The 26186-nt window shown below is 36.8% G+C and overlaps 1 protein-coding gene and 1 long non-coding RNA gene across 2 annotated transcripts in view; both read right to left on the bottom strand.

The window, feature by feature from the left end:
• LOC134803216 (uncharacterized) overlaps nt 1–25448 on the bottom strand; it is a 207691-nt gene extending 182243 nt beyond the window's left edge. The window contains exon 1 of the long non-coding RNA XR_010145960.1: nt 25204–25448. This is a non-coding gene — a long non-coding RNA (uncharacterized LOC134803216). The remainder of the gene's footprint in view (nt 1–25203) is intronic.
• Nucleotides 1622–16302, bottom strand: LOC134800145 (uncharacterized). Its single transcript, XM_063772622.1, has 8 exons — nt 16145–16302; nt 14581–14585; nt 13867–13938; nt 11429–11630; nt 10649–10791; nt 9486–9630; nt 5233–5359; nt 1622–1807 (listed from the first exon to the last, which is right to left on the bottom strand). Exons 1-8 carry the CDS (start codon nt 16300–16302, stop codon nt 1622–1624), a joined length of 1038 nt encoding a protein of 345 aa, XP_063628692.1.
• Nucleotides 25449–26186: the final 738 nt, after the last annotated feature.

The raw sequence follows: 26186 nt of genomic DNA, 5'->3' as shown, positions 1-26186 counted from the left end.
GTTGCCTACAACTGCAATTGATAAACTCTGGCTACAACCGTTACATGTTCTGCAAAAAATTTCGTTGAATGTGAAAATTATAATGGTGTGCATTTTCGCCTTAACACTTTACCAGGGTAAGGGATATATAATGTCCCACATACGGCACTTCAAACATTATTCGATAAGTAACACTGACATTCAATTTTTATTTTTGAAATGTCAGCCTGAAAAGGGTTAATGTCGACTTCTTATCTCGCTAAAGTTTAACACAGATATGTGAATAACCGAAAAGACTTCTTATTCAGTAGTCATTTAGCGGCAGCCATTTTCTTATTTTCATATTAGTCGGAAGTGCAGGCAAATCTAGTGCAGGCAAGTGCCTATTCCATTTGCATAGAAGGTCATAAGGTAATTTAGAGAATACTGTTAGCAGCAAACTAATTTTGTCTTCAGAGAGAGTCGACGGGCTAAAGTTGGAACCAAAACTAACATAAATTACTCCGCGCGACGAGTTGAGTAGGACTTGAGATCCTGAAAGCAAATAATAACCATGTTTAAATCGTACATGTTTAGTGAAACAATTTCACTATAAAATACTGAATATTGTATTTACTGTTTGCTTCAAATAATATCGTAACAGAGGTAGCGATTTGGAAAGCTAAGCGTGCGACTTAAAACCAAAAGTCAAACCCGAGTTTCTTAACAATTAATCATTAAAATATCAATAAATTAGTTAATAACGAAAAATACAAGTCTGTGGTAACTGGTTCCATTCCATGCAGTCTATTCACATTTCCAAGTGGACCCATGTTTTCAGATGCAACCAGAATAGCGTTAATAGGTACTATTACATAATAACATTATCGGCAAAAGCATGACTATTCCACAATTGCCAATATTTTACAAAACATAAGGTACTTACTTGTGAAAGATCTTTTACATGTGGTACCTATATGAAACTGACCCAAATACACAACACTAAGAGGCACCGGTCTATTTCCTTCCCTAACAGGATTTGTATTCACAAATAACATATCGACGTTAGGTACTTTCCAACTCGTGCAACTCAGGTATCCTCACCAAAATAAGACTTTAGAATTGTATTCACTTCATTCTCATAAATGTAGGCCAACTTTAACACCAGAGATAAAAGTACGTCTTTTATTTTGTCTTTCATTGTTAGGTTTACCAACTTTTTCCGAAACGCCGCAGGATATAAGAATAAATGTGTTGGAGCACCAATGCCTTTGAAATTGCTGGTTATTCCATAAAATGAACTAACTTGTATGACTGGGGGGTTTGAATTTATGAACGTACCTACCCCAGAGCTGTTACAATACTTGCTTCAAGAAAGGTCGAGCCTGGGTCGATTTACATTATTTTGTAAAAAAGTGTGATTACCAAATTGATCCCTTGGAGCGCACACCCGACTCGCACTTGACTTAGTTTTTTTATTTGATTATTGCCTAAGTAGAGATTAATGGAATTTGTCAAACTTATTACATACCTAATTTACTTGTGACTATAACTCTAGATATGGCAAGATGAAATTACCTAAGTATTTTATTTATCATTTTTTTTCATCTGCGTTCCGGGTTCCGTTATTGAATTTGCAGAAATTAAATTCAAATTTCAGGAATTATTTCAAAATGTAATAATAATACAAAATTGAGAATTGTAGTGACCCCATTGTCGTTGGTCGAAATGCGCTGTCTTTGAGTTCTTGAATAGATTCATCCTTCATCATAAGCTGGGAGAGCAGAGCCGTTGGTGGTCGCGGATCCCCACCTGGACAGCTTTGGTACATCATGTTGAAGTTACAGTCCTGAAAATAGATATTTATAGGCGGCGCGATTCAGGAAATGAATTAGAGATTAACTAGATACGATATAGTAAAGATATATTATCTTTACTATTTCATATCTAGTGAATCTCTAATTAATTTCCCGAATCGAGCCGAGGGTTTTCTGTGGGTTTTCTCCATAGAATACGTCGAACGTGGAGGTTGACCCTGATGATGATGGATGGCGCATGGTCACCACAATAAATAGACTCTCAATATCGAAATTATCAAAATACTGTAATTTATCAAAATAAAATATCTAAAATAAGAATACTTAGATTTACTAGTCTGGGGTAAAACCAAAGTAATTTTCTCCTAATCAAATGACAGTTAGTCTCCTAATTAAATGACAAGTTAATATTTAAATAAGATGTCTAAAGTTTTACAACTTAATTACCTAAACTAAATATAAGAAATATTTTCTGAATCTGTGACAACCTCACGCCATTATTTTAAAAGACAACTGTCTTTTAATCAAAAAAGAACTTTGAGTTCTTAGTAAAAAGGTTCAGAATAAAACAAAACTCTTCAGAAGGAATTGAAGTCACCCTAATAAACTAGAATTTCAAAGGAGTATGCTAACAAGCCTCTTGGGAGTTGAGTGCGTGCACGCAGCAGTGCTTCGGAATATCATGAATAAAAATATTAGTTAAATAAGATTTGTCCTTTTTCAGCGTAGGAGTCATGCTTTTAGAAATCAGAAACCAGCCGGATTTATGTTTGAACGATATCTAAAACAAATGATGCGTTAGTTGACCGGTCGGCTGAATTAATGTCACCTCAATTGTCCGCAATGTAACTAAAATCGTATCGTATCCCAAGTAGCATTGCAAGCTGTATATAAGCTGTATTAAAGTTTATTTGTATACTATAAGCTGTACAGTTAGGCTGTACAAAGGCTGTATAAGCGCTTATACAGCCCTTATAAGTAAAAAAGGGCCCAAATTATACAGCCTTTGGCGTTATTAGAGCTGTAGAGTAGCTGTATAAGCAATACATAAGCTGCATAATAGCTGCATTACAGCTATATTTCGGTGTAACAGGAAACCTTAACACTACAGATAATCTCTTATAAGTACGATATAAGAATATAAGTTTTAAATGAGTTATAAGAAATAATTACAAGAGAATAATAATCATTTAAGAAACTAAAATGTGTTAATCTTGTTCATTCGTAATATAGTAATGGCGACAATAAAGTGTTATAGTGGATGGTAAAAGTAAAAGTAAATATTATACAGGACTTGAATGGAATATTACATTATTGGTAAGTGCGGATTATTTTTTATTGTGAACCTGTGTATCTTTTCTGGCAAAATATTTACGCGCCTGCAAAATAACAAAGAGAAACCATAAGGAAAATATCAAAAATCGGTAAAGTTACTGTTTGTTTTTAAGGTTAGAGTATCAAAAATATTTATAAATATTAATTCTAAGGCTAAACAATTTATTTTAGCTGGTAATCATAACATGGCGTTAGGCTGCTAAGTATTTGCAAGTATTTCTTTAATTATATTTACAAATACTTTTTTTTTATTGTAAAATGGCGACAATTTTTAAACAGCCTACAGGATAGTTGGAGAGCATTATAATCTTAGTAGCTGTGCTGTGTAATAAATGGAGTGTCTTTTACAGCTTTTGTAATTAAAACAGCTTTATAATAGAATATTTGTATTCGTTTGGCTGTATTTCGGTTCTCCGTACATAAGTTATAATTCTCTTTAGAAATCCGTATAACAAATAAAAAACCTGTACTGTAACTGTCATATATTCCTTTAGTTTTATAATACACTTATTTTCAGAAATCATTACACTACTATACTTATACGAGTGTAAAATTACGCCAAAAGATTGTTATAAGCGACTCTATCAGTAATACAGAAAAAAGCTGTACTATAGCTGCCATTTATTCATTTGGTTTTATAATACCCTTACAGACAGAAGTTATACAACTACTATTCTTATAGGAGAGTAAGATTACGCCATAAGAAATAGCTTTAAAAAGGGGTTGACAGATACATTTGTACAGCTACAAGTGGCAAGTGATACTACAATACAGCCTGTATACAGCTTTTACGATAAAATTAGCTTGTAGTGTTTCACAACACTTAATGTTTTAAAACGGAGTTGACAGATACTTTTGTACAGCTAAAAGTGCCAAGTGTTACTACAATACAGCCTGTATACAGCTTTTACGATAGAATTAGCTTGTAGTCTCTCAAAACACTTTTAGTTTTATAGTAGATTTTTTATATTCTGATAAAGCACCCCATGCTTCCGCAGAATCCTTTATAATGATTTTATACAGCTTGAGCTGTATAATGTCTGTAAAGTACCTTTTATACAGCTTAAATCTTTTCTGACACTCTTATACGTCCCTTAAATCACTCTAAGTTCTCAATTGGCTGCTATATTGATGTTGCCGACACTTCCATGCTACTTGGGATCGTACGAGTTCGCGCGCCGTCTAAATATCCGCCGTCTATGCACATGGACCATAGAGGTGCTGTTGGGCAAATTTAGTTAAGTACTTTAAGAATTAGTTTTATTTAATTTAATTTAATTTATTGTATTAGGTATTTATATATGTAATGTAAAATGTATGGATCTTGTTATCCGAAATAAATATATTAAATAAAAATAAAATAAATAAGCACGCCGGTTCAAGAACTTGCAATCATGCAATATTCGATATATTGCCAGGCGTGGCTCACTCCGCGATTTCGTCGCCTTGCAACAGGTAGCTACAAGTACATCCGTTCCACACCAATTTTGGTGGCTAGCCATAAGCCGCGAGTAGCGCTGTCGCCACCTAGCGGCCATATCTGTCCTGATTGTAATCGTAACAGACGCGTTTTGTTAGAGAGTGCGTACAGTACTATTATTTATTCTGCCTTCTGCGATCTGTACAGTCGCCATCAGATATATCGGAGCGGCCAAGGTGTTCACAAATTGTGAACACCGGCGTCTTCTGATATTTGTGAGCGCCTTGACCGCTCCGATATATGTCATGGCGAAAAAATATGACGACTTACTCATCACGCGAATTTTAGCAACCACTGATAAAGTTGTTCAGTAAGCGTTATTTTTTTAACATTAGTTCATATGAATAATGAACTAAAAACTTTACACTCCTAAATAGGAAAACTATTAAAATCGAGAGCTATCATCTCAACCGTGTGGTAAAAGATCTAAAGGTTCCGTCAAACAGGCGCGTTTTCCGGGCGGGGCGTGAGCGGGGCGTGAGCGTTTTATATGTAAAAGCGGCGCGCCCATCAACTCACGCGCTGCCCGGAAAACGCGCCTGTGTAACGAAGTCTTAAAAGCTTACTCGTGTGTGAATAAATAACTATGGTTGGCGTACACCCGTGCTAATTAATATCTACACAATCTATAAGCTACAATACCTGAAAAACTTCACCCTCAGATATAATAGTTGAAAATTTCTGCAGCAAAATTGACTGCTGAGGAGTGCACTTGTCCGCAAAATTCAACAGGACCTCTAAAGTGCAGCGACGGAAACGGGTCTTTTCGCTGCAACAAACCTGCCTTTTATAACGAATAAACGTTTCAAAAGTTTGAGAATTGCTGACGATCAAACAAGGTATTGAATAGAACGTATAGATACGTTTAAAGTGAGGCGAGGCGTTCAATCAGTTTTTAGAAATCGTTATAGTTGAGTCAAAAACTCGCTGCACACCGAAGCTATTGAAAAAGAGACAGGACGCCTCCCGCGGAAGGTAGGTGTGACAGAGAGTACACTACGTATTTGCGTGCATGGAAGGAGTGTATGACTCAATTGGTTAGGTATTCTCCTACTAGTGAAATCAGTTTCTTTTTTAGAACTGTCAAAACGATTTGCTTTTATTATGGAATTTATATGAAATGCATATTACACAATGACGTCATGGTGAACTCACTTTCTATATTCCCTACAAAACTTTCTATATTTCTATACGATTTATTAAATATAGCTGTGCCCGCGGCTCCGCCCGCGTGGAATTCGGTCTGTGTCAGTAAGCGGCTAATTTCTAATCCTAATTTCTCTCCCTCTCCCCTGGAGGCGGAACTTGAAGTAAAGTTGACAGATGGATATGCTAGAGGACTGTAGTCCAGATAAAATATTTTACAATTAAGTACCACTAAATAAAACTACACTCCAAATTCAATAGTTTTTTCGCCCTTATTCAAATTTTACACGTGATTTAAACGACAGAGTAGTAAGTACCTAGTTGTATATCGGACGATACAGTAAGGTACTGTCTGGCTAGAGCGCCACCCACTCACCGTGGTCTTCTTCAGACTCCTGGGGAAGACCACGTGCCCCTTGTAACCTCAATGCGTTGCGAGACTTTCGCGAATGATTCGATTTTTTTCGGGAAGGCATGGTAATGCGTATAAAATGCGAGTCCCAAATCGTTTGACTCCGGAAACGACCAGTGCCGGATTAAGATATTTTGATGCCCTAAGCAATTCTAGACCATGGTGCCCCCTCTCCATAGGGTCATCGAGATTACATTGATTTTTTTTGGTAAGTTGAGTGACGTTCTTTGCCGCATTACAGCTGAGAATGGAGCTCAGTCACATCATTTTATCACGAAAATTGACAGTGCCGCAGCAGTAACGTTGCAACAGAGTAATGCTGCTGCAGTCGCCATATTTCAGAAAGTGATTGAATACGCGAGCGAAGCGAGCGCGAAAATTTTTCGATATAAAAACGCAATTTGATAGACAGTTGTACATTTTTTCTTTTAGTATGGAAATCAGTCACATCATTTTATCACGAAAATTGACAGTGCTGCAGCAGTAATGTTGCAACAGAGTAATGCTGCTGCAGTCGCCATATTTTAGAAAGTTATTGAAAACGGGAGCGAAGCGAGCGCGAAAATTTTTCGATATAAAAACGCAATTTGATAGACAGTTGTACATTTTTTCTTTTAGTATGGAAATCAGTCACATCATTTTATCACTAAAATTGACAGTGCTGCAGCAGTAACGTTGCAACCGAGTAATGTTGCTGCAGACGCCATATCTTAGAATGTTATTGAAAACGCGAGCGAAGCGAGCGCGAAAATAATTCGATTAAAAAACGCAATTTGATAGACAATTGTACATTTCTACTTTTAGTATGGAAATCAGTCACATCATTTTATCACGAAAATTGACAGTTCTGCAGCAGTAGGCAACGTTACAACAGAGTAATGCTGCTGCAGTCGCCACCCGAATGTCACCTAACCATATCTTATAATGTAATTGTAAACGCGAGCGAAGCGAGCGCGAAAATTTTTCGATATAAAAAACGCAATTTGATAGACAGTTGTACATTTTTACTTTTAGTCCCAACCAGGCGCGAATCCAGGATTTCATACAGAGAAGGGATGGGATAGTTTTCTATCAGCCTAGCTTCGCATAGGGCTCGATATTTAAGGGTCTCAGCGAGGTTGTTTTCATACAGAAAAGATGCAAGAAAGCAGAGCTTGGAATTGACCAAGTGAATGTGAAGTGTGAGCAAGGCAGAAGGCCCAGTTGCGAAAGAGGAAAGCTTGGATTTGGATTCACGCCCAAGTGTAATTAAGGCAGAAGATCAAGTTTTCCATAAGGCAGAAGACCTCGCATACGACCTTACGCCGAACTGCAAAAGAGTGGCTTGAAATCGATGCATGTAATCACGACTCTTCTAGGTACTGCTCGCTCTTTTGCTTCACTGGAAATCGCTACTTGATAGGATGCTTTTAGTTTTCGGCTTTCACGGGGCCCCTTATAACACTTTTACAGTTAGGTCTCAGGATCGCGGCTAAGGAGCAACTCTGCTTGGCCGACAAATCTGGCGTCGAAGAGAGCAAAATTCGCTATAAAATTGGTAACCTATGTCGAAAAAATCGGCTGGCCGCAAGCCCGAAAGCAAGATTTTTTTCCATGACTTTAAGGGCCTCTGCGTAAGGTCAAATCGAAAGCCTACGTTGGAGATGTTCTTACGTACCCTCACTCTCTTACTTGATCCCTACGACCCTTCGTTATTAGATGGGTACTTGTACACGTATAAAAGTTTCATGTAGCTACCTACTCCACGACGACTGCAATGCTCATATTTAATTACACAAACGGGTCTACCGCGATATAATTTCATTGTTTTTACCTTTAATTCCGACGTTTCAGCTGAGTTGCACCAGCTGTGGTCACGGAAAGACTGACGTCCCAACAAATGTCAACGGAGATATTAATAAAACACCACTAAACTACCCGAAATTAGTTTATAAAAATGTTCGGGGTAGACAAAGAAATTGCAGCTACCCGTTAAAGTTTAATGTTTATTTTCCACGGCACGACACGCAACACTCACAGTATCCGTACACTGGTCCGAAGATATATCCGCTGGTTTCAACATTTGAATCACTGGTCCCCAAGTAGACGATAATTTGTACCCGTCCTCACGATTGAAATTTTTAGGGTGTTTTTTTAATTTCAATCGCCTCTCTCACGATCCGCGGATAATAGTGTCGCTCGTTGGAGAGGACTTTGGGTTTGTGTAATTAAATATGTGTACAAAACGCGAGAGTTTAAAGTGTTAGACTGCAATGCTGATGCAGCCTGCGCGTTTTTTTTGCCTACGGTTTTGGTGCCCCCTAGATGTGGTGCCCTAAGCAAGTGCTTATTTTGCTTAAAAGGGTTAATCCAGCACTGCAAATGACAGAGGTCAGTGTTTTTTTTTACAAAGTACCCACCTTCGTGGCCATTATTAAGTGCTTAAAGGAGGCGATACCGACGTATGAATATGGATTTGACATGGGTGCGATATAATTACGATTAGGTATAATTCATGATGGAGAAAATTTATAATTTAAAATAATTATGCAATTATACGCGTGTTGATATGTGTGTTTATTTTACCACTACGTAACTATGTAAACTCATTTTGAATTTTCTTGATTATTTAATGTTTACTCAGTTCCCCAAAAGATGGCACTGTGCAATGAGGGGCAATTAATTTACTCTCGTTTAATTTTGTCGTATTATTAATTTATTAAATCAACATAATTATTCAATTATTTTTGTTGATATCCGTACTCCCTCTTTTTCTAAATATTTACTCGGTGGCTCATTCATGTCACAAGTATTAAATTCAGCGCCATCTGTTAGTTTACCAGGGTCTCAATAGTGGTAGCACATATTTGAAAAAAGTTTGCCCCTCCTTCCTAAGTAGCGCCATAAGATTCAGGGGCAAACTTAAGTCAATTGAGTGTTGTGGCTACCCCCCCTTTTAGGGGTTGAATTTTTATAGCCTATAACCTGGCCGGGAATTTTCTCGACAGATTAGTAAAGTTTTCATCAAAATCCGTTCAGCCGTTTTCACGTGATGCGCGTTCAAATAAACAGACAAACAGATAAACAGACAAACAGACAAAAATTCTAAAAACTTTTGGAACGTGTTCTGTTATCGATTCTAAGTATCCCCAGCCAACTTTTTTTCAAATATCTTCCATGTACAGACTTTCGACCGTCTTCAGCTTTATTATATGTATAGATAGATAATTAATATAACTTGGGTTTAAAAATAACTGCTATCTATGTTTTTCTAATAATGATCTGCAGCTTTATTTCATGCATGGTGTGAAATAATTTATTTTAAATACAGTCAAATACCCTATTATAGTTCACATACCAGCACAAATAGAAGTGAGTTTCATAATGCGCCCAGTTATTTGTAGCAGCTTTACGTTGGTCTGTGTGGAATTTCATTTTCAAGAAACAAGTTGTCCAGTCCTTTGATACCGCCATAATGCATTTATCCATGGGCATGTCGAAGTCTGGTAAAAATAAATAATATTATACATTTCTGAAATTAAATGTACCAGACACTAGTAAATCTGCTAAACGAACAACGTCCATACAATATCGCGTTCCTGGCGTGCCTTTTCACTATTTATCAATTTTAGCTTTATATGTAGTATAAAATACAGGATGATTCATCAGACATGAACAGGCCTAGTCCTGCACACTCAGTAACTGATAATTGATCGATCACCGTCTTAGGTGAAACAACCACACTTTTTCCTATTTTTTAACTTTTTGGTGAAGGCAAATTTAATTCTCTACAATCATGGCCACCCTACAAGACCTAATTAATAAACATAAAACCTCTTTAACCGTAATGACAGCATTTTTAATTACGAAGAAAATAAACTGTCAACTTAAGTGAGATACGAGTTTTCAAAAGTAACCAGACCGTGACGACATTCAATTTGACACAGAATATCGGTAGTTTAGTATTCTAATTTTAGGGTGACTATGCATGTCGTAAATAAATTAATAACTTTTTTTTTCAACACGACTAGAAAATTAACGTTAACCTCACTAATACTGATACGAAACAGTTGCATATATTATAATTTACGAAATGCGCAGTGTTAGTCCTGCTCACGTCTCCTGAATCACCCTGTATGTCACATACTGCTTTTCTACAAGTTGATTATTACACCTACCTAGAGTGCTCACTACATACATAGATAAAAATACATTTAATAAATACTAAGCGAGCTTTGCGAAAGCTTTTGTAATAGAATTCAAGCTTAATATATGTTTGATGAGTATCATGTTTTGAGAGAGTTTGAAACTTAATAATAATACGTTTCAGCATACCTCCCATACATTACTTATTAAGTAAGGAAACTGATGTATGGACTCTAAGCTTACCTACTTATTTATCTATGCTATGACACTCGTCTCCCGAGCATCGGCGTCTAGTAAACTCTAGGGCTGCTGTTCGACTCAAGCGAAATGAAGACCAATTTGGCTTCAAGAGAAATGAAAACCAATTTGACTTACGCACTGAAAACCTGTCGTTATGACACACTTTATCAATAACGTGCAGTTGGCCGTCGATCGTGAACTCGTTGAAATTCTTATCTGTGACGTCTCGGCAATCCGTGTTCCAATCGTATTCACAGGTTGCGAGTTGCTTCAATGCTCTATAAAAGCAAAAGCAGTTTACATATACACACACACATACTATATATAGTATATAGATGCTAAATTCTCTTTGACAGTATTGGAGGCTCTATAGGCGGATTGTCAAAGTAATTTTTGTAGCCGCAGTGAATTTACTGCCATCTTTCGCCCGCCTGTCAAAACTTTTAGAACGTCATTTGACTTCGATCCTTGTTTCTTCACTGATATGTGTTAAATATGTTAAAAAATTACTTTGACAATCCGCCTCTATATCAAATTCTCTTTGCTACTGTTAACTGTTTTGACAACAAAATGGGTATATTTATAGACGACAGTACTGTAGTACTCGAATTAATATAATGTTCATGCGTGTAAATTACCTAGTGGTAATTTGACACCAAAACCTTTGTGGCAGGATTTTCCACTTCTTATCATCTTAGTTTCGAGGCAAATTTCTAGGTTATAAGAATCCAACAAAATGGACCTGTATGATATAGGATGATTCACGCTAGACCAGGCCTGGGCCGGGCCGTAGCTTCGTTTTCTATGGAATGCACGTGATCACCGTTCACCCGTCATAGAAAATTACATGTCGGACGCCTCGGAGTGGGCACGGCCCGGTCTAGTGCGAGGCATCCTTAATGATGAATAACTTACTTGCACCAATTTCTTAATTCATCAGACAAAGGCAGGGTTATCGTCGAGTTATAAATCTTTCCAGCTTGATAAGTACAATTGCTAGAGTACTCTTCAAAATCCTCGCACAGAATATTCTTACTCTCGAGTGGTATTATTGAGGTAATATGTTTCGAATTGTTTTGCCGCGAGCTTGTGAACGGGTTGATAGGCTCGGGCTCATCTATAATATAGAAGAATAATACATAATTAATTCTAGAGTTAGAGCAAAAAAAGTCTGCAGCGATTTTGATAGCCCACGCAGTGCAAGTGTTAATTATTTCAAACGTCAAACTTCTATCAAAATCGCTGCAGACTTTTCATGGTCTAACTCTACTTTTAGGATTCGTTTTTTTTTAATCATTCATATATTTTTATCCTTACTAACTATTATAATATTATAAAGGCTACAAATATAATGACCACCAAAAAATACTTTGGTACCCTAAATAAAAAAATCATGTTTACCAAAAAAAATTACTGAACACCAAAAAAATAAGGCCTAAAAATACAAAAGTACCACCACTTTAATTACGACTGCACTTCAAATTGTATTCAAATACCAAATATATTGAATGATCACCAAAAATCATTAATGATCACCAAATCTTGAAGACTAAATTAATGCGATATTTTCACCTAAACAAACCACTATGATTACCAAAAAATGTATACATATTACCAAATAAAGTAAACTGATGCCAAAATTACGAGCCCCTCCCGCTCAACCCCCCGTAGCCCGCACCGCATACCTACCTAACCTAATCTACTTTTCTAGTAGCATTTCGTTATGCTACTAGAAAAGTAAGTTAAACTGCTATCAGTTAAGTGGGTTAGGTTAGGTTAGCACTGCGATCCTTACAGAAACGAAATGGTACTAGAAAAGTATGGTTAGTTAAGTTTCAACTGCTACCCATACAGATACGAAACGCTACTAGAAAAGTGGGTTAGGGTGGGTTTGAACTGCGACCCTTACAGAAAAGAAATGCTACTAGAAAAGTGGGTTAGGTTAGGTTTGAACTGCGACCCATACAGAAACGAAATGCTACTAGAAAAGTGGGTTAGCTTAGGTTTGAACTGCGACCCTTGCAGAAAAGAAATGCTACTAGAAAAGTGGGTTAGGTTAGGTTTGAACTGCGACCCTTACAGAAACAAAATGCTACTAGAAAAGTGGGTTAGGTTAGGTTAGAACTGCGACTGTTACAGAAATAAAATGCTACTAGAAAAAGGTGACGAAGTAGATTAATTAATTTAATAGGATAACGATATATTAAATGTTTGCACATTTTTAATTAAAATGTGGTTACAATTTTTGTGTTCATTTACTATTTTTGCGTTTACAATGATTATTTTGGAGCCATTTGCTTTAATAGGATAGCAAGATTTAAAAATTTGGTTATCATTTTTCATTAAAATGGAGTTCTAATTTTGGTGGTAATTTACTATTTTTGGGTTTACAATGATTATTTTGGTGTCATTTTCTTTAATAGGATAGCAAGATGTAAAAATTTGGTTATCATTTCACATTAAAATGGGGTTTGAAATTTGGTAATCATTAACTATTTTTGGGTTAATAATGATTAGTTTGGTGTCATTTCCTTTAAAAGGATAGTAAAATATAATAATATTGGTAATCATTTCACATTAAAATGGTGTTATAACTTTGGTGATCATTCATGATTTTAGGGTGGTAAAATAGATTTTTTTGGTATTAAATTTTACTAAATCTGGTGATCAGTTAAATAGCAGCCTATTATAAATGCAAAAGGAACTCTGTCTTCATGCTTAAACGATATTCACGATTTAAATGAAATTTGGTATGTATAAAGATAGTTTGAGGCCCAAGAAAGAACATACGATATTTTTATCAATCATCATCATCATCCCACGCAGACGAAGTCGCAGGCTCTAATTTATTAGGTTTCTAAACATGAATATTAGGTTGAATGTTAAAAAAACAGTCCCAAATAAAAAGTAAATAATTAATATCCTCTCGTCGGTGATTCGTTAGGGTGGTGGGGATATGGGGATCTAACTTAATGATACCCCTCTATGATGATGACTGTGGATAATGAAACCCCTCGGATGCGCTTCAATTCGTTTAGAGTGACACGAACCAAATGTAAAAAAGCCGCTTATATACAATGGAAGTTAAGTACTCATTGTAAAATAACATACAATAAGGTCAATGCGGCCAAATCCGTCATACGGGAAATTCCATCAATAAACGTTATTCTACACAATTGGTAATTTCCTCGACAAAGCAGCGATTGCTGAAATTAAAAGCAATCGCTGCTTCGTATTTTGGCTTCACTTATTAACATACTGATTGGCTGTAAGGTACTAGGTTTCTATGCTTTAACATTCCGTATGAAATATTCTGTGACAGTAAAATTATTAAGCATGTAACTGAAAAATACCTTCATTAGCGTCTAGGTCATTGAGTTTCTCGATAAACTGCCTCGGGGTATTTTCATCGTAGTCACTAGTGTCTGAAAAGAACAATCATTGCGTGTTGACATACCTACATAGTTATCCATTACTTAAATATATAAGTACAATACTTCCCTTATAGAAACTTGATTATTTCAGAAAGTATACTTCTGAGAGATTTGTGCCCGTATAAAAAAATATCAGGAGACTTAAATGTACATCGTACTAAAATTTTGTGAGATTGAACTGAAACCACTTTTTCTCCATGTTTGCTGCGGGGTCCTTTCCCTAATGCACAAACTCGCCGAACTAAAACCCACTATAATTTAAAAAGGAAAGTTCCGTGGTTCGGTTTGCATTAAACTCTAAAATTCCTGCAAATGCATGGTTTCAACTTTCAATATATTCACGCAGACAAATTTTGGGTAGTTTAAAAGTTTGTGCGATTGTTTTACATTTCCACGGAGATGGGTATGTTTATGTACAGAATAGCCGCAAGTGAATGGATGAAGCAACCACTTTCGGTTCAGATGGGATGGGAAAAATCACTATCTGTTTTTACCGCCCTAATATATGAAATTAACTGTTTAGTTGCTACAATAGCAGAAAAAAATGAAAAACAAAACCGACGAATTGACGACGATCTTGGACGGTTCACTGTTATAATCTTATATGATACAAATGAAATAATATTCACTCACAGTAACTGTTAACAAAGCAAATAATTGATATAGAAAATATTACAACTCGATGCATCTTGTCTTGGGATATTATTTGTGTTCATAATTGTTATAACATAATTTCAAACAAAACCAAAAGCTTATTTACAAAATTCTATAACGTTGACAAATTTGACACTCGGTAATGTTGGACAATCTCCCATAGACTTTGACGAAAGACGTTTGAGTTTCTAACACAGGAGGATGTACAACAAAGAATATATGTACAAGATCTTTGTACTGGATCCTGGCAAAGAGAATATAATCACTAGATTTAGACCAAGAAAAGTCTACAACGATTTTGATAGTATACGCAGTGCAAGTGTTATTTATACGGCAGAATTTCATAGACGTTTGACGTTTAAAATAACACTTGCACTGCGTATGCTATCATTGCTATCAACATCGTCGTAGACTTGTCTTGGTCTAACTCTACGTCCTGGGTCCATCCCAAGTCCAACCTTAGTCTTACTAATTATGGAGCTTTTTTGCCGCAACGCTGCATTTTGAGGTGGAAGCAAGCCACTTTGCACGATGATAGTGGAGACCAAATAAAACGATTTTTTTCGAAGCACCCGTAATTTCATCCCTTAGGAGCCGAGAAAAAGCGAGGCCTGTTAAAAACAGGAAAAAAAATCTACAAGTTTCACGGATCACCCGACTAAGATAAATGTGGTGTCAATCGAAAGAAAATAACTTTGCTTGATGTAAAAAAAAATACACAAAATTATATTAAAGAAATATAGTGTTAATGTAAAATTATAAAATAAAACCTTTGACGTTTTATTATTCAAACAGTGTCCTCCACGTTGAAAAATGTCTGCAACTAAGTACTTAATAATAAATTCAAACATATTTCTTATCAGAAACTGAAAACCGCATCAAAATCGGTTAAGTAGTTTATAAGATTCATCTTCCAGAAATTGGCCTAGTTTTATTGACATTACGATTTATAATTATAATATATAGTGACTACTTTTAAGTACTGTATTAAGTTCTGACTATGTTGTGTTTTTCTTATTAATATAAAACACACCTTTATCTATGTATTATATAAACATGTATACATATATCTTCAAATTCATTAAACAAATGATGAGGCATTGTGTTTAGATAGTTAGTGGGCTAGTACTTTAATCTCTACCGAATATTGGGCAAATCAAAGTTGTAAAGTTAGCAGGTACGTTAAAGTACGTATAATAACTTATATATATATTTTTTAATATTTCGTTTTAAATATAAAGTATATTTATCTGTAAAAAAGATCTGCATTTTATTCTCTTTTTTATTTAATTTAGCCAGTATGAATGAAGCTGAAGATGAATAATCTTTTTCTTGTAAATATATAATATCATCATATCAGCCTTTAATCGCCCACTGCTGAGCATCGGCCTCTCTTCGAGTACGCCACTTATCCCGGTCCTGAGCCAATCTCATCCAGAAGTGACCCGCAATCTATGGAATGTCGTCCACCCAACGAGCCAACAGATGCCAGGCACTTCTTTCGTCTGAAAGCGGCCACCATTCCGTTAACATTTTGGCCCACCTGCCATCACTCTGCCTGGCAACATGTCCCGCCCAGCTCCATTTATGTTTGATGATGACGCATCCGACGTCTTGCATCTTGGTGCGGCGTCGGATCTGGACATTCCTCACTCGGTCTTGAAGTTTGATGCCGAGCAATCCGAGCATGGCGCGCTCCATGGCTCTCTGTGCCACTCGGATTTTATACACAGCCTCTTTAGTGAGCGTTCATGTCTCGGCACCGTAGATAGGTAGTAGGTAGGACACATTGGTTAAAGAGGCGAGTTTTCAGGCATTGTGGAATGTTAACGGGTTTGAGGATGTCCGCTAGTTTATTGAATGCCGCCCAACCCAGCTGGATTCTCCTGGAGATCTCCTTCTGCTGATGTGTTTTTTCAAATGGTAGAATATATCCAAGATACACGTATTGCTCGACCACCTCCTGTCTTTCGTTCCCAACCGTCACAGTCACTATGGTTGGAATCGATTTACTAGAGATGTTCGTCATAACTTTAGTCTTGGACGTATTCAGCTTAAGATCTATTCAAAGAAGCATGGCTTTCAACCATGCCTTGAAGATCTTCCAGGGACTCGGCAAATAAAAAAGGCGGCAGGTGCGACAAGAAGACACCATAGATATTGATACCAGTTCTGTCCCATGCAAGCGTTTTTATGACGTCGTTTAGCACTGCCGTAAGAAACTTGGGTGTAATGGTATCCCCTTTCGATAGATATTGGGTTACTGAGTTTGTAAAGCCAAACTTGCATTGTTGCCGAGGTATATAGCTCCTAGAGCAGATCCACGTAGCGATTGTCGATTGAGCAGCGATGAAGAGAGTCAAACACCGCCCAATGCTCGACATTGTCGAAGGATTTTTCGTAATCTACGAAGGCCATGCACAGGGTCCGGTTGTACTCGTGACTTTTCTCCTTTAACTGCTTTACCGCATGTATATGGTCGATTGTAAAGAATCCGCTCCGGAAACCAGCCTGCTCGGAAGGTTGGCATTCATCGAGGATACAAGTTAGGCGGTTACATAAAACTTTTGCAAAGAGTTTGTACGTATGGGAAAGGAGGCTTATGGGGCGAAAATTACTCGGCTTCGATATATCTCCTTTTTTATGTAAGATGGTGACTATGGCAGTTTTCCATATATAAATATGTATATAATATACATATCCCTAATGTAGATAAATTAAGTACCTTCTAATTTACGTATAATTTACTATGACTTACACGCCTTTTGGACTATATAAGACGAAAAATCCCATATAAATAAAAGTAAGCCAACTTCTGAAACTTGTATCTCAAAAACTGCCGAACCGATTTTGATGCGGTTTTCGTCATTTAGTAAAAAAATATATTTGACTTTAACCAAAAATACTTATTTTCTGACATTCTTTAAAGTCGAGGACATTATTTGCAAGAATAAAGCGCAAAAGAGAAAAAAATGGTTTTTAATAATTTCACACTAATATTGTTTGAAAAGATTTTGTATTTATTTTTTTTACGTTGAAGAAAGTGATTGTCTTTCAAATGATATTATTTTTTTCAATGTTTGTTGTTTCCGGAAACTTGTGGAATTTTTTTCTTTTTCCTAATAGACCTCGCTAAATCTCGGCTCCTAAGGGGTGAATTTTTGGGTGCTGCGGAAAAAATCGCTTACTTTGGTGTCTACTATCACCATGCAAAGCGGCTTGCTTCCACTTTCAAGTGCAGCTTTGTTTTCATAATACGTATGACTATTCCTGCACATCGATGAAAAAGGGACATCCAAAGAATTTAAATAAATCTCTTGCCTTTCCATGCATCTCTAATATTCGGGTATATAGCATCACGCTCCATTTTACCGACAAGGAGCTTTTTTTTAACTCTCAACGTGAACCATTTACTCCTAAGTACCTAATATTGATATTTACGTTTAATGCCTAAGTTTAACTTGCGTGCTGTCGAATCAAGCTACATAACGGCATTAGCAATATCAGAATTTGTAAATATCGTCACCAGTCGTCACATAATGTCAAATTTCAATGAAAAGATACCGTTTATAATTACAGTTACAGTAGTCTGGTTAAGATTATAGATAAGTACAAATCGGAGTTTCAGGAACCCAGCTCTGTAGAGCACCGCTCTGCTAATTCCCTGGTAGGTAGGTAGGTACTGGGACGAGAATAGTTCCGACCTTATTTACGTAGAATTAAACCCACTTCCCTTCCATGCAGAGACTAACAGATGCGGTAAGATGCTGCTAAGTGAATAATTGTTACGTGAAATTGTAACAATGTGTCCACGTTTAGCAAATGTGTCGTGAACGCGTCAAACGTACATTGTTCACGCTTCGCACACTCACTGCACACGAGCAGGTGTTGCAGTCAAATTCAGTGCAAACGCGCGATTCACATTGTTAGATATAAAAGTTGTCATCGTCGTCATGCGTGTTTATAAAACCATCGCATATGTAATTGTGTAAGGTATAAGTAAAGAAATCTAATTTTATTAGTTTTGTCGAAAGAATGTGTCTGCTAAAAAAAATATGAATTAATTACCTTTTAATAAGTATAAAACTGAATTACTTCTTAAATGTTTTTGTTTATTTATGGAGCCCAAACGTGAACCCATTACCAGCCCGGCTGGGCGCAACCCGGCTAGCCTACTTAACTTTAAAGTCATATAGTTTTCTCTATGATTTGGATCATTCATTGCTACATTGATTTGGATCATTAAAAACAGAGCTTAAAAACTGCCTAAGTCAAAACCTATGTTGCAACAGTAGTAGAGTTAGCCCAAGAAAAGTCGTCAGAGATTTGGACAGCACACGCAGTGCCAGTGTTATTTATACGTCATAATTTCATAGAAGTTTGACGTTTAAAATAACACTTGCCCTGCGTGGGCTATCAAAATCTCTGCAGACTTTTCTTGGTCTAACTCTAGCTACACTTATTAAGCTGGATACATACCATTGCCCGTCCGAGAATCAGTGGCCTATTTTATAAAGCTACAAGTTACAATTTACAAGCGGAAGTCTCTTTCTAACCCTATGTGTTAGAACGAGACTTCCGCTTGTAAATTGTAACTTGTAGCTTTATAAAATAGGCCACAGGTGGGTCGAAATTCGACATTGCTTTTATAATTAAAGTCTTTCGTAATATCCTTAAATCTTTCTGAACCTCTGCTTCCCCTTTGTTTAGGCAGGATTTCGTAAATGTCAAATTAAAATATTAAATTATTCGGTTTTTTTAAACCTTTATGACTCAGCTGACAAGAGAAGAATAATTGTCAAATGTCAGCTCATAAAACTATTTTTTTTCATTCCTTTATTTATATTTATTTTAATACTAAAACGGTATTTTGTCACGTGCTTACAAGAAAAGACTTTTAATAATGTAGGATTTTTTAATATTACCTAAATTCGTTATCATTCTTTAAAATCCGTCATTAAAGAACTCGTTTTCATAATAATGAATAACACGGATAAATAAATAAATTACAATATAAAATATGTTAAATACCTATATAATACCACTTTGTTTGCATCAGGGTTAAACACACGCTCTTTGATGCAAATCACCTCGTTACTGCAACTGAAAAATATCACCAGTCTCATGAACATACCATCACATGCACTTCCCAGACAATATGTCTTTTGTACCGCTGATCATTCACCCAACAATGCAACCCCTTTACCGACCAATAAAACACAAAGAAACCCTTTCCCTCACTCAATAGAGTTCGAAATTCTTTGACAACTTTTCTCCATTCAGTGACATGGAGATCAAGTGCTGTTGAACTTTATTTATAAGGAGATAGGGATGACATTCGTTTAGTAGTTTAAAAGTAATAAAGACTAGATCCGAAGACTGGAATCTCATTAGCGGTTGACCTAAATCGATGGTAGCATTGCAAGTAGGGTAAATGCACCGTTTGGCGGTTTTCATGTAATTAGTGAAATGCGTGAGTAAAGCAACGTCAAAGCGTTTTGAGGGCCCTTAGTTTATATTGCAATGTAGAGTGAACACTTCTGGAGTTTACTTTGAAGTGGCTGATACTCGGTGATACTCGTTTATTGCGTCGCTATTGTCAATTAACTAGTCCAATTTTGTGATACAGCAGAGGTACATTAATAGCAACAAAACAAGTAGAGTCCGTCTAAATCATTGTCATTCTAAAAACGTCATATTTTCATAGAAATTTGACATTAATGATGCCATTTCCACAAACTGAAAAAAATGACATATACTAAGAAAAAGTGACCAAGTCCTCCAGTGCCCCAGGCTGGAATCGAACCAGCGTCCTCTGCTATCGCGGCAGGTGCTTGACATTCATTTGAAATGACAAAGTGTGGACTTTTTCATTTCAAATGAATGCAATCGCTAGTTAGCTTGGTCCTTGGTGGACTTGGTGAAGAGTTGGAACTCTAATTCATAAGTCTCTCCCTAGAGAGGGACCTCGGGCCGCGTAGCCAACATGCCAACGAAACGCAACTGTCACTGTTGCACTAATATGGAAAAGTGATAGAGAGACACAAAGCGATTCGTTGTCGTAGCGCAAGCGATTGTCACCTTGGCTAGATCGGCAGGAATGCGTGGTTAAAATCTTTCGGGTTTTACCAGCCCTCGGTGTACCTATATTACGTAACTATTTGGCTTAGCATCGATTTCAAACGTACCAGTTGCTAACGCGTATGAAAGAGATATGTAAGTACTTACTATTTTATGTTACCCTCTTTGAAGTCGGTTTTACGATTAATCGACCCAATCAAGACGAAAGTAATCGCTAGTTCAGTTCAGTCATATACGTATTTAAAGCCAATATACATACCTAATATATTACATATTACATACCTACTTTTTTTACGTTGGGGAAATGCGTTTACGCATGCCACCTAGCCCGGGGGAACCAGGAGCGATGACGGACTAACCAGTGGTAGGACTACGGTTTAAAAGCACCAACAAATGCCGACTCCGCCTTGTAGGAGAGCGCCGCAGGATCACCATCAGCATTCGACTGCGTAACATATTACATACTTGGCAATGATATATGTTTAGCAAATATAAGTATGTATGCTATTTATTCGTGATCGTGGGCCCGATTCGGATTTTGAAATAGACATCTAATAGACATCCTTTCGACATCACCAAGATACGATAACGATATGTTTAAGATCTAACCTGTCAAATTTGACATTTGCGCGATTCTGGAGATACTGTTGAACGATTTCCACAGGATATGACTTAGAGATCCAATTCACATCTAATAGATATCTTACTCTATCTAACGTAAAAGTGACATTGGTTGCCCGAATTGCGCTGCAAAAGAGAACTAGTTGATATCTAAACTATAACGTATCTAGAATGGATCTAGTACGTGTCGTCTCTTGTGAATATCTTGAAGTTCGAATACGGCAGTATGACTCCAACTCCAAAGTTGTTTCAGGATCACATTGTGCTTACATTCGCGAGCTGTGATGAATACTCCCGGTACCAATAACATTTTTCTAATCTCCGTGTCAACTGGCGCCAGAATAATCCCTTATTAAATTCCGTGCGTGCTTTGCGATTTGCTCTCTGTCAGTGTTTCATGATAATACCGCGTTTATTGCTTCTATTGAACGACTGGAGGTTTATTGCCGATTTTAAAAATTATACCAACATGTACCTATTTATACCATAATTGCAGAAATGGATTAGGTACTTTGGCCACAATTTAATACTCAATGAATACATAATATCGTAATTATGTAGGTAGGTACGTATCGATGTTAGGAGAGCGAGTATTATTTATTCTGATAGAGCACAGTAATAGGACATCAATTGGGTGTAATTTCCTAAATACTCGTAGTTTGTCAAATTGTTAGGTTCAGGTTGGTATGACATAATATACCTATCATTAATATTGTCATTAGGGATGTACCGACTAGTCGCCGACTAGTCGGGAAAGCCGACTATCCGGCCACATTTGTAGTCGGCGATTAGTCGGCGACTAGTCGGCAAAAATGGCCGATTAGTCGGCACTTTATAAGTGACAGAAAAATAGGGCAAAAAAAAATAAACAGCAAATATTTACCATAAGCTTTTCACCTATTTTACCCAAATTCCTATTTAGGGTGCTTACGAAAACTTTTATTCGAATTATTGACCTCTTGGTAGCTTTCTTGTTCGATTGTCCGGTTGTCGTATGAAATATAGCCTTAGATTTTTTTATTTATTTAATTTTTCAGCGTTATTATTTATAATATGACAAATAACGCGACGAAAGGGGTAAAACGGTTGTTTTTAAGTGCATCTGAACCGAACTTAGACGAAACTAATGATCCGGCCGACTAGCCGACTAGTCGGCCGACTAATCGGCCATCCGAGCGCCGATTAGTCGGCTAGTCGGCTAGTCGGCCGAATCAATAGTCGGTACATCACTAAATTTGTCATCAATTTTGTACGCTAAACTATTACTTTATTGTGATCATTCTGCATATTCATATGAATGTTGAAGTTACGAGGATCTAGCATTTAAACCGAATTTAGTCGGTTCAAGAATATGGTATTTGGTCGAACGACTGAATTCATTGTACAGTCACCATCAGATATATCGGAGCAGCTGAGGCGCTCACAAGGGCATTAGAATGCGTGTTCAGATATTATGAACACCTTGGCCACTCCGATATATCTGTTGGCGACTGTACTTTGTGAATAGTTAGCAATGTATCGAATATTGCATGCAACAGATGCAATAGTTGTTCAAGTTGTACATATGTTACGCAATCTTGTTTGATACGTAAGTACAACAGTCGATTAGTCGTGGCGTGGCAGTGGTTATAAATGTATCGGAGAATGTATACACGGCACATGCTAGCGTTTACAGAGGACCAGCATAAGAGTGACCCCTGATAACGACAAATGATAGAATTTAGATGTCTACTTATATCGGTTAGCTTGTTACGCTTGTTAAGAGGATAGTGGCCACGAGAACTTAAACAAGTGAATAAAATGTGTTTTCTAGTAGTGTTTCTAGTGGATAAAATGAGATTCAAGAAACAGACAACTACCCGGACCGGTTTAATCATCACAAACGGCCCAAACGCCAGTCTGTTTTGATTTCGAATATATTCGTTAAATAGAAGTGCTGAGAGCATGTACTTGGCGTTATAGATAGCGAAAACTTTTGCATACTTCTGATTACAAGAAATAAATCTAACAAAGAGACAATTACTTAGGTAAAAAAATATATCTGAGAAAAAAATCTATAGGTATCTTAGAAATGGCCGACCACTATACTCATAAAATATGAGAACAAAAGTCCTATGTCGTCCGGCACGCTCTCTAGCTAATGCCTGGACTGCTATTAACAACGCTTACCGTGCGCAATGCCACTTCAACCAACTTGTATCTGACCACGGCTTGTACACAATGATAGCAAAGTTCGGGGTCAGCTTATATGTGCAAATAGCACTAGAAACTTAGTCATAGACGGGAGCAATAGAGAACATGATAATCACATTTTAACTGCTTGCAGATTGCACGAACAAACTGTAACTGGATCACAACGACATTAAGCTTTTGCTAGGTAAGCTTCAGATATCGTACGCTTGAAACAAAAACATTTCTGGGTTATCATATTAATATTAACATTTACATGTTTTGGGTGAAAATTAGGTAACCAAACTAGGTAATTAGGTGGAGTCGGACTAAGCTATCTCTGGATGGCTTAATGTCAAAGTTATATGAAAATGTGACGTTTATAATGAATGTAACTCAATTTCTTAGTGCAAAGTTAGGTTAGACGGATTTTATACGTATATTTCTTAGGTGTAAACATGTTTTTAATAGCAAAACCGAAATACGAGTATAACTGGTTTTAGCTCACCATCATAAGAGATTCTATAGTTTTAAGGGATATTTTAATTCGAAAAGTACCTATAAGTATTAAAATATGCGCTTTAGTGAACGGCTCTCAACTACCCACGACGCATATATGGTAGTCATAATAATAAGACAATGAAAAGCCAGTTTGAATTTGGTATTTACTACTTGACAATACGATAAACATTGGAATGAATTTTCAATTGTTACTTACAGTTGTTATACATATAAGGGAAGTATTATACTCTAGTACTATTGTGCCATCTTAGTTCACCTTTGGTTGCTCGTATTACCTGAGGGAAGCTCTAGTAGCTGAATGGCTTACGTATGTATTGCAGTCCTTTGTTAACATTATTGTTAGGTCACAAGCTGGACGCAGGTCAGAATTGGATGTATGCTACACCGATGTTAACAACATCGAAGTCATCTAGACAGACTCCTTTATAAAAAAACAGGATATAAAAACACGATCTAAAGTCTCGATGAGAGACCGCGGATGTACGCCGGTGATGAACCTGCCAATAGCTAAAATATGTCGAGTGTTTATATCATTCATGTGAATTAGTTATGTGAACTTATGTGCCTACCCGTATAGGCCGAAAACTTATAGTCTGTGCGGAAAGAGAAGAGTCGTGGAATGTATGGGGCCCAATACATTCCACGACTCTTCTCTTTCCGAACCGACTCTAAGAAAATATTAAAGCGCCATTTGTGGTGACCACAAAGTCATCTTATAATACAATGCATATAATATATTATTTCGGTCCGTCTAATATATAAGTGATCAGTGATTCCAAGTCACGCTTTGTTTAGATATTGCGCTATAGTATTATATATTCTGCAGCGTTGTGCACAATGCAGTGTAAGCTCATGAAACAATAAGGTTTGACCGACTGTTCGGGCCCCTGACGCTGTAACTTGAATATAGTTTTATAGCTAAATACCTTAACTTAATAACTTGCACTGCCCGTGCTACCAAAATCGTTGCCGAACAGTCTTGGTTTAATTCTACCTACTTATTAGTTTTTTCCGGGTTGTTAGTTATAAATCTAAAGAGAGTTGTTTAAGGTAATGTCGCTCAGGTATATGTGACTATGTATACATCAATGAAAGTACTTTTCTGATTCCCGTTTCTATTTCTACCGTCTTTTTAAGAGTTCGACTATACTTTGCAAGATCTACCCACAGCTAATCTCACACCGGAAATCCGGCCTCAAAAGGTGAAACACGGCTCGATTCGGAAAATGAATTAGATTTCTACTAGACTTCAACAAGTTACGATACGGATAATTTAAAGATATTTGTAAGATAGATATGTCAAATTTGACGTTTCCGCGATTCTGGAGGTCCTCTTGAACGATTTCGACAAGTTATGACTTAGATATCCAAGTCACATCTAGTCAATATCTAATGTAGATCTAGTTGATCTCTAAATCGTCTCAAGATCTAGTGATTATCTCGAAATTCGAAGAGGCCTGGCAGTCACACGTTTACGATATCATAAAAATATATTTTCATCACACTTGCTCGGAAAAGATGTATTTACACGTAGGGCTTGCGGGCGGGAAATTGAATTTTTCGCCCTAGGGCGGAAAAAATCTTTTCCGAGCAAGTGTGATGAAAAACACTTATTTACACGTAGGGCTTGCGGGCGGGAAATTGAAATTTTCGCCCTAGGGCGGAAAAGTGTTTTATACAGAAGTTTGTTTTTATTAATTCTCCTTTTTTTCCTTACAAGTGTGATGAAAAACATTGTGTGTGCCACGGGCGGTAAAGAAATTCCGAACTCGTGAACATTTTAAGCCCTCGCTTCGCGTCGGGCTTAAAATTGACACTCGTTCGTAATTTCTTATTTCCCGCCCTTAATACACAATGTACTATATTATGTTACTACATTTCCACGAAAATATGCCGTTAAAATTCCGTTTTATAGGACGAAATAAGTGAATCCGAGAATGGAAAAGGTGTTTTATTTATTTTTTCATTACGGCTGTTAAGGCTGCTTGGACTAATATTATGGTAATGTCGTTATGTTATCTAACTGGGTGGGATAACAGGGCAATTTAATAAGGCATGTTTTTTCTACAAGAGTGCCTTTACACTCGTATACTTAATTATTATTTTATGAAAAAATATATTAAGAGCTTCCAACAGTCGGAGCGTCAAAAACAATGTTAACAGAGATTACAAGTACATAATTACATAAAAAA

The sequence above is a fragment of the Cydia splendana genome, chromosome 2 (genome assembly GCF_910591565.1).
Source record: "Cydia splendana chromosome 2, ilCydSple1.2, whole genome shotgun sequence".
In the NCBI taxonomy this organism is placed as follows: domain Eukaryota; kingdom Metazoa; phylum Arthropoda; class Insecta; order Lepidoptera; family Tortricidae; genus Cydia; species Cydia splendana.
This window is presented reverse-complemented; position numbering and strand designations above follow the sequence as displayed.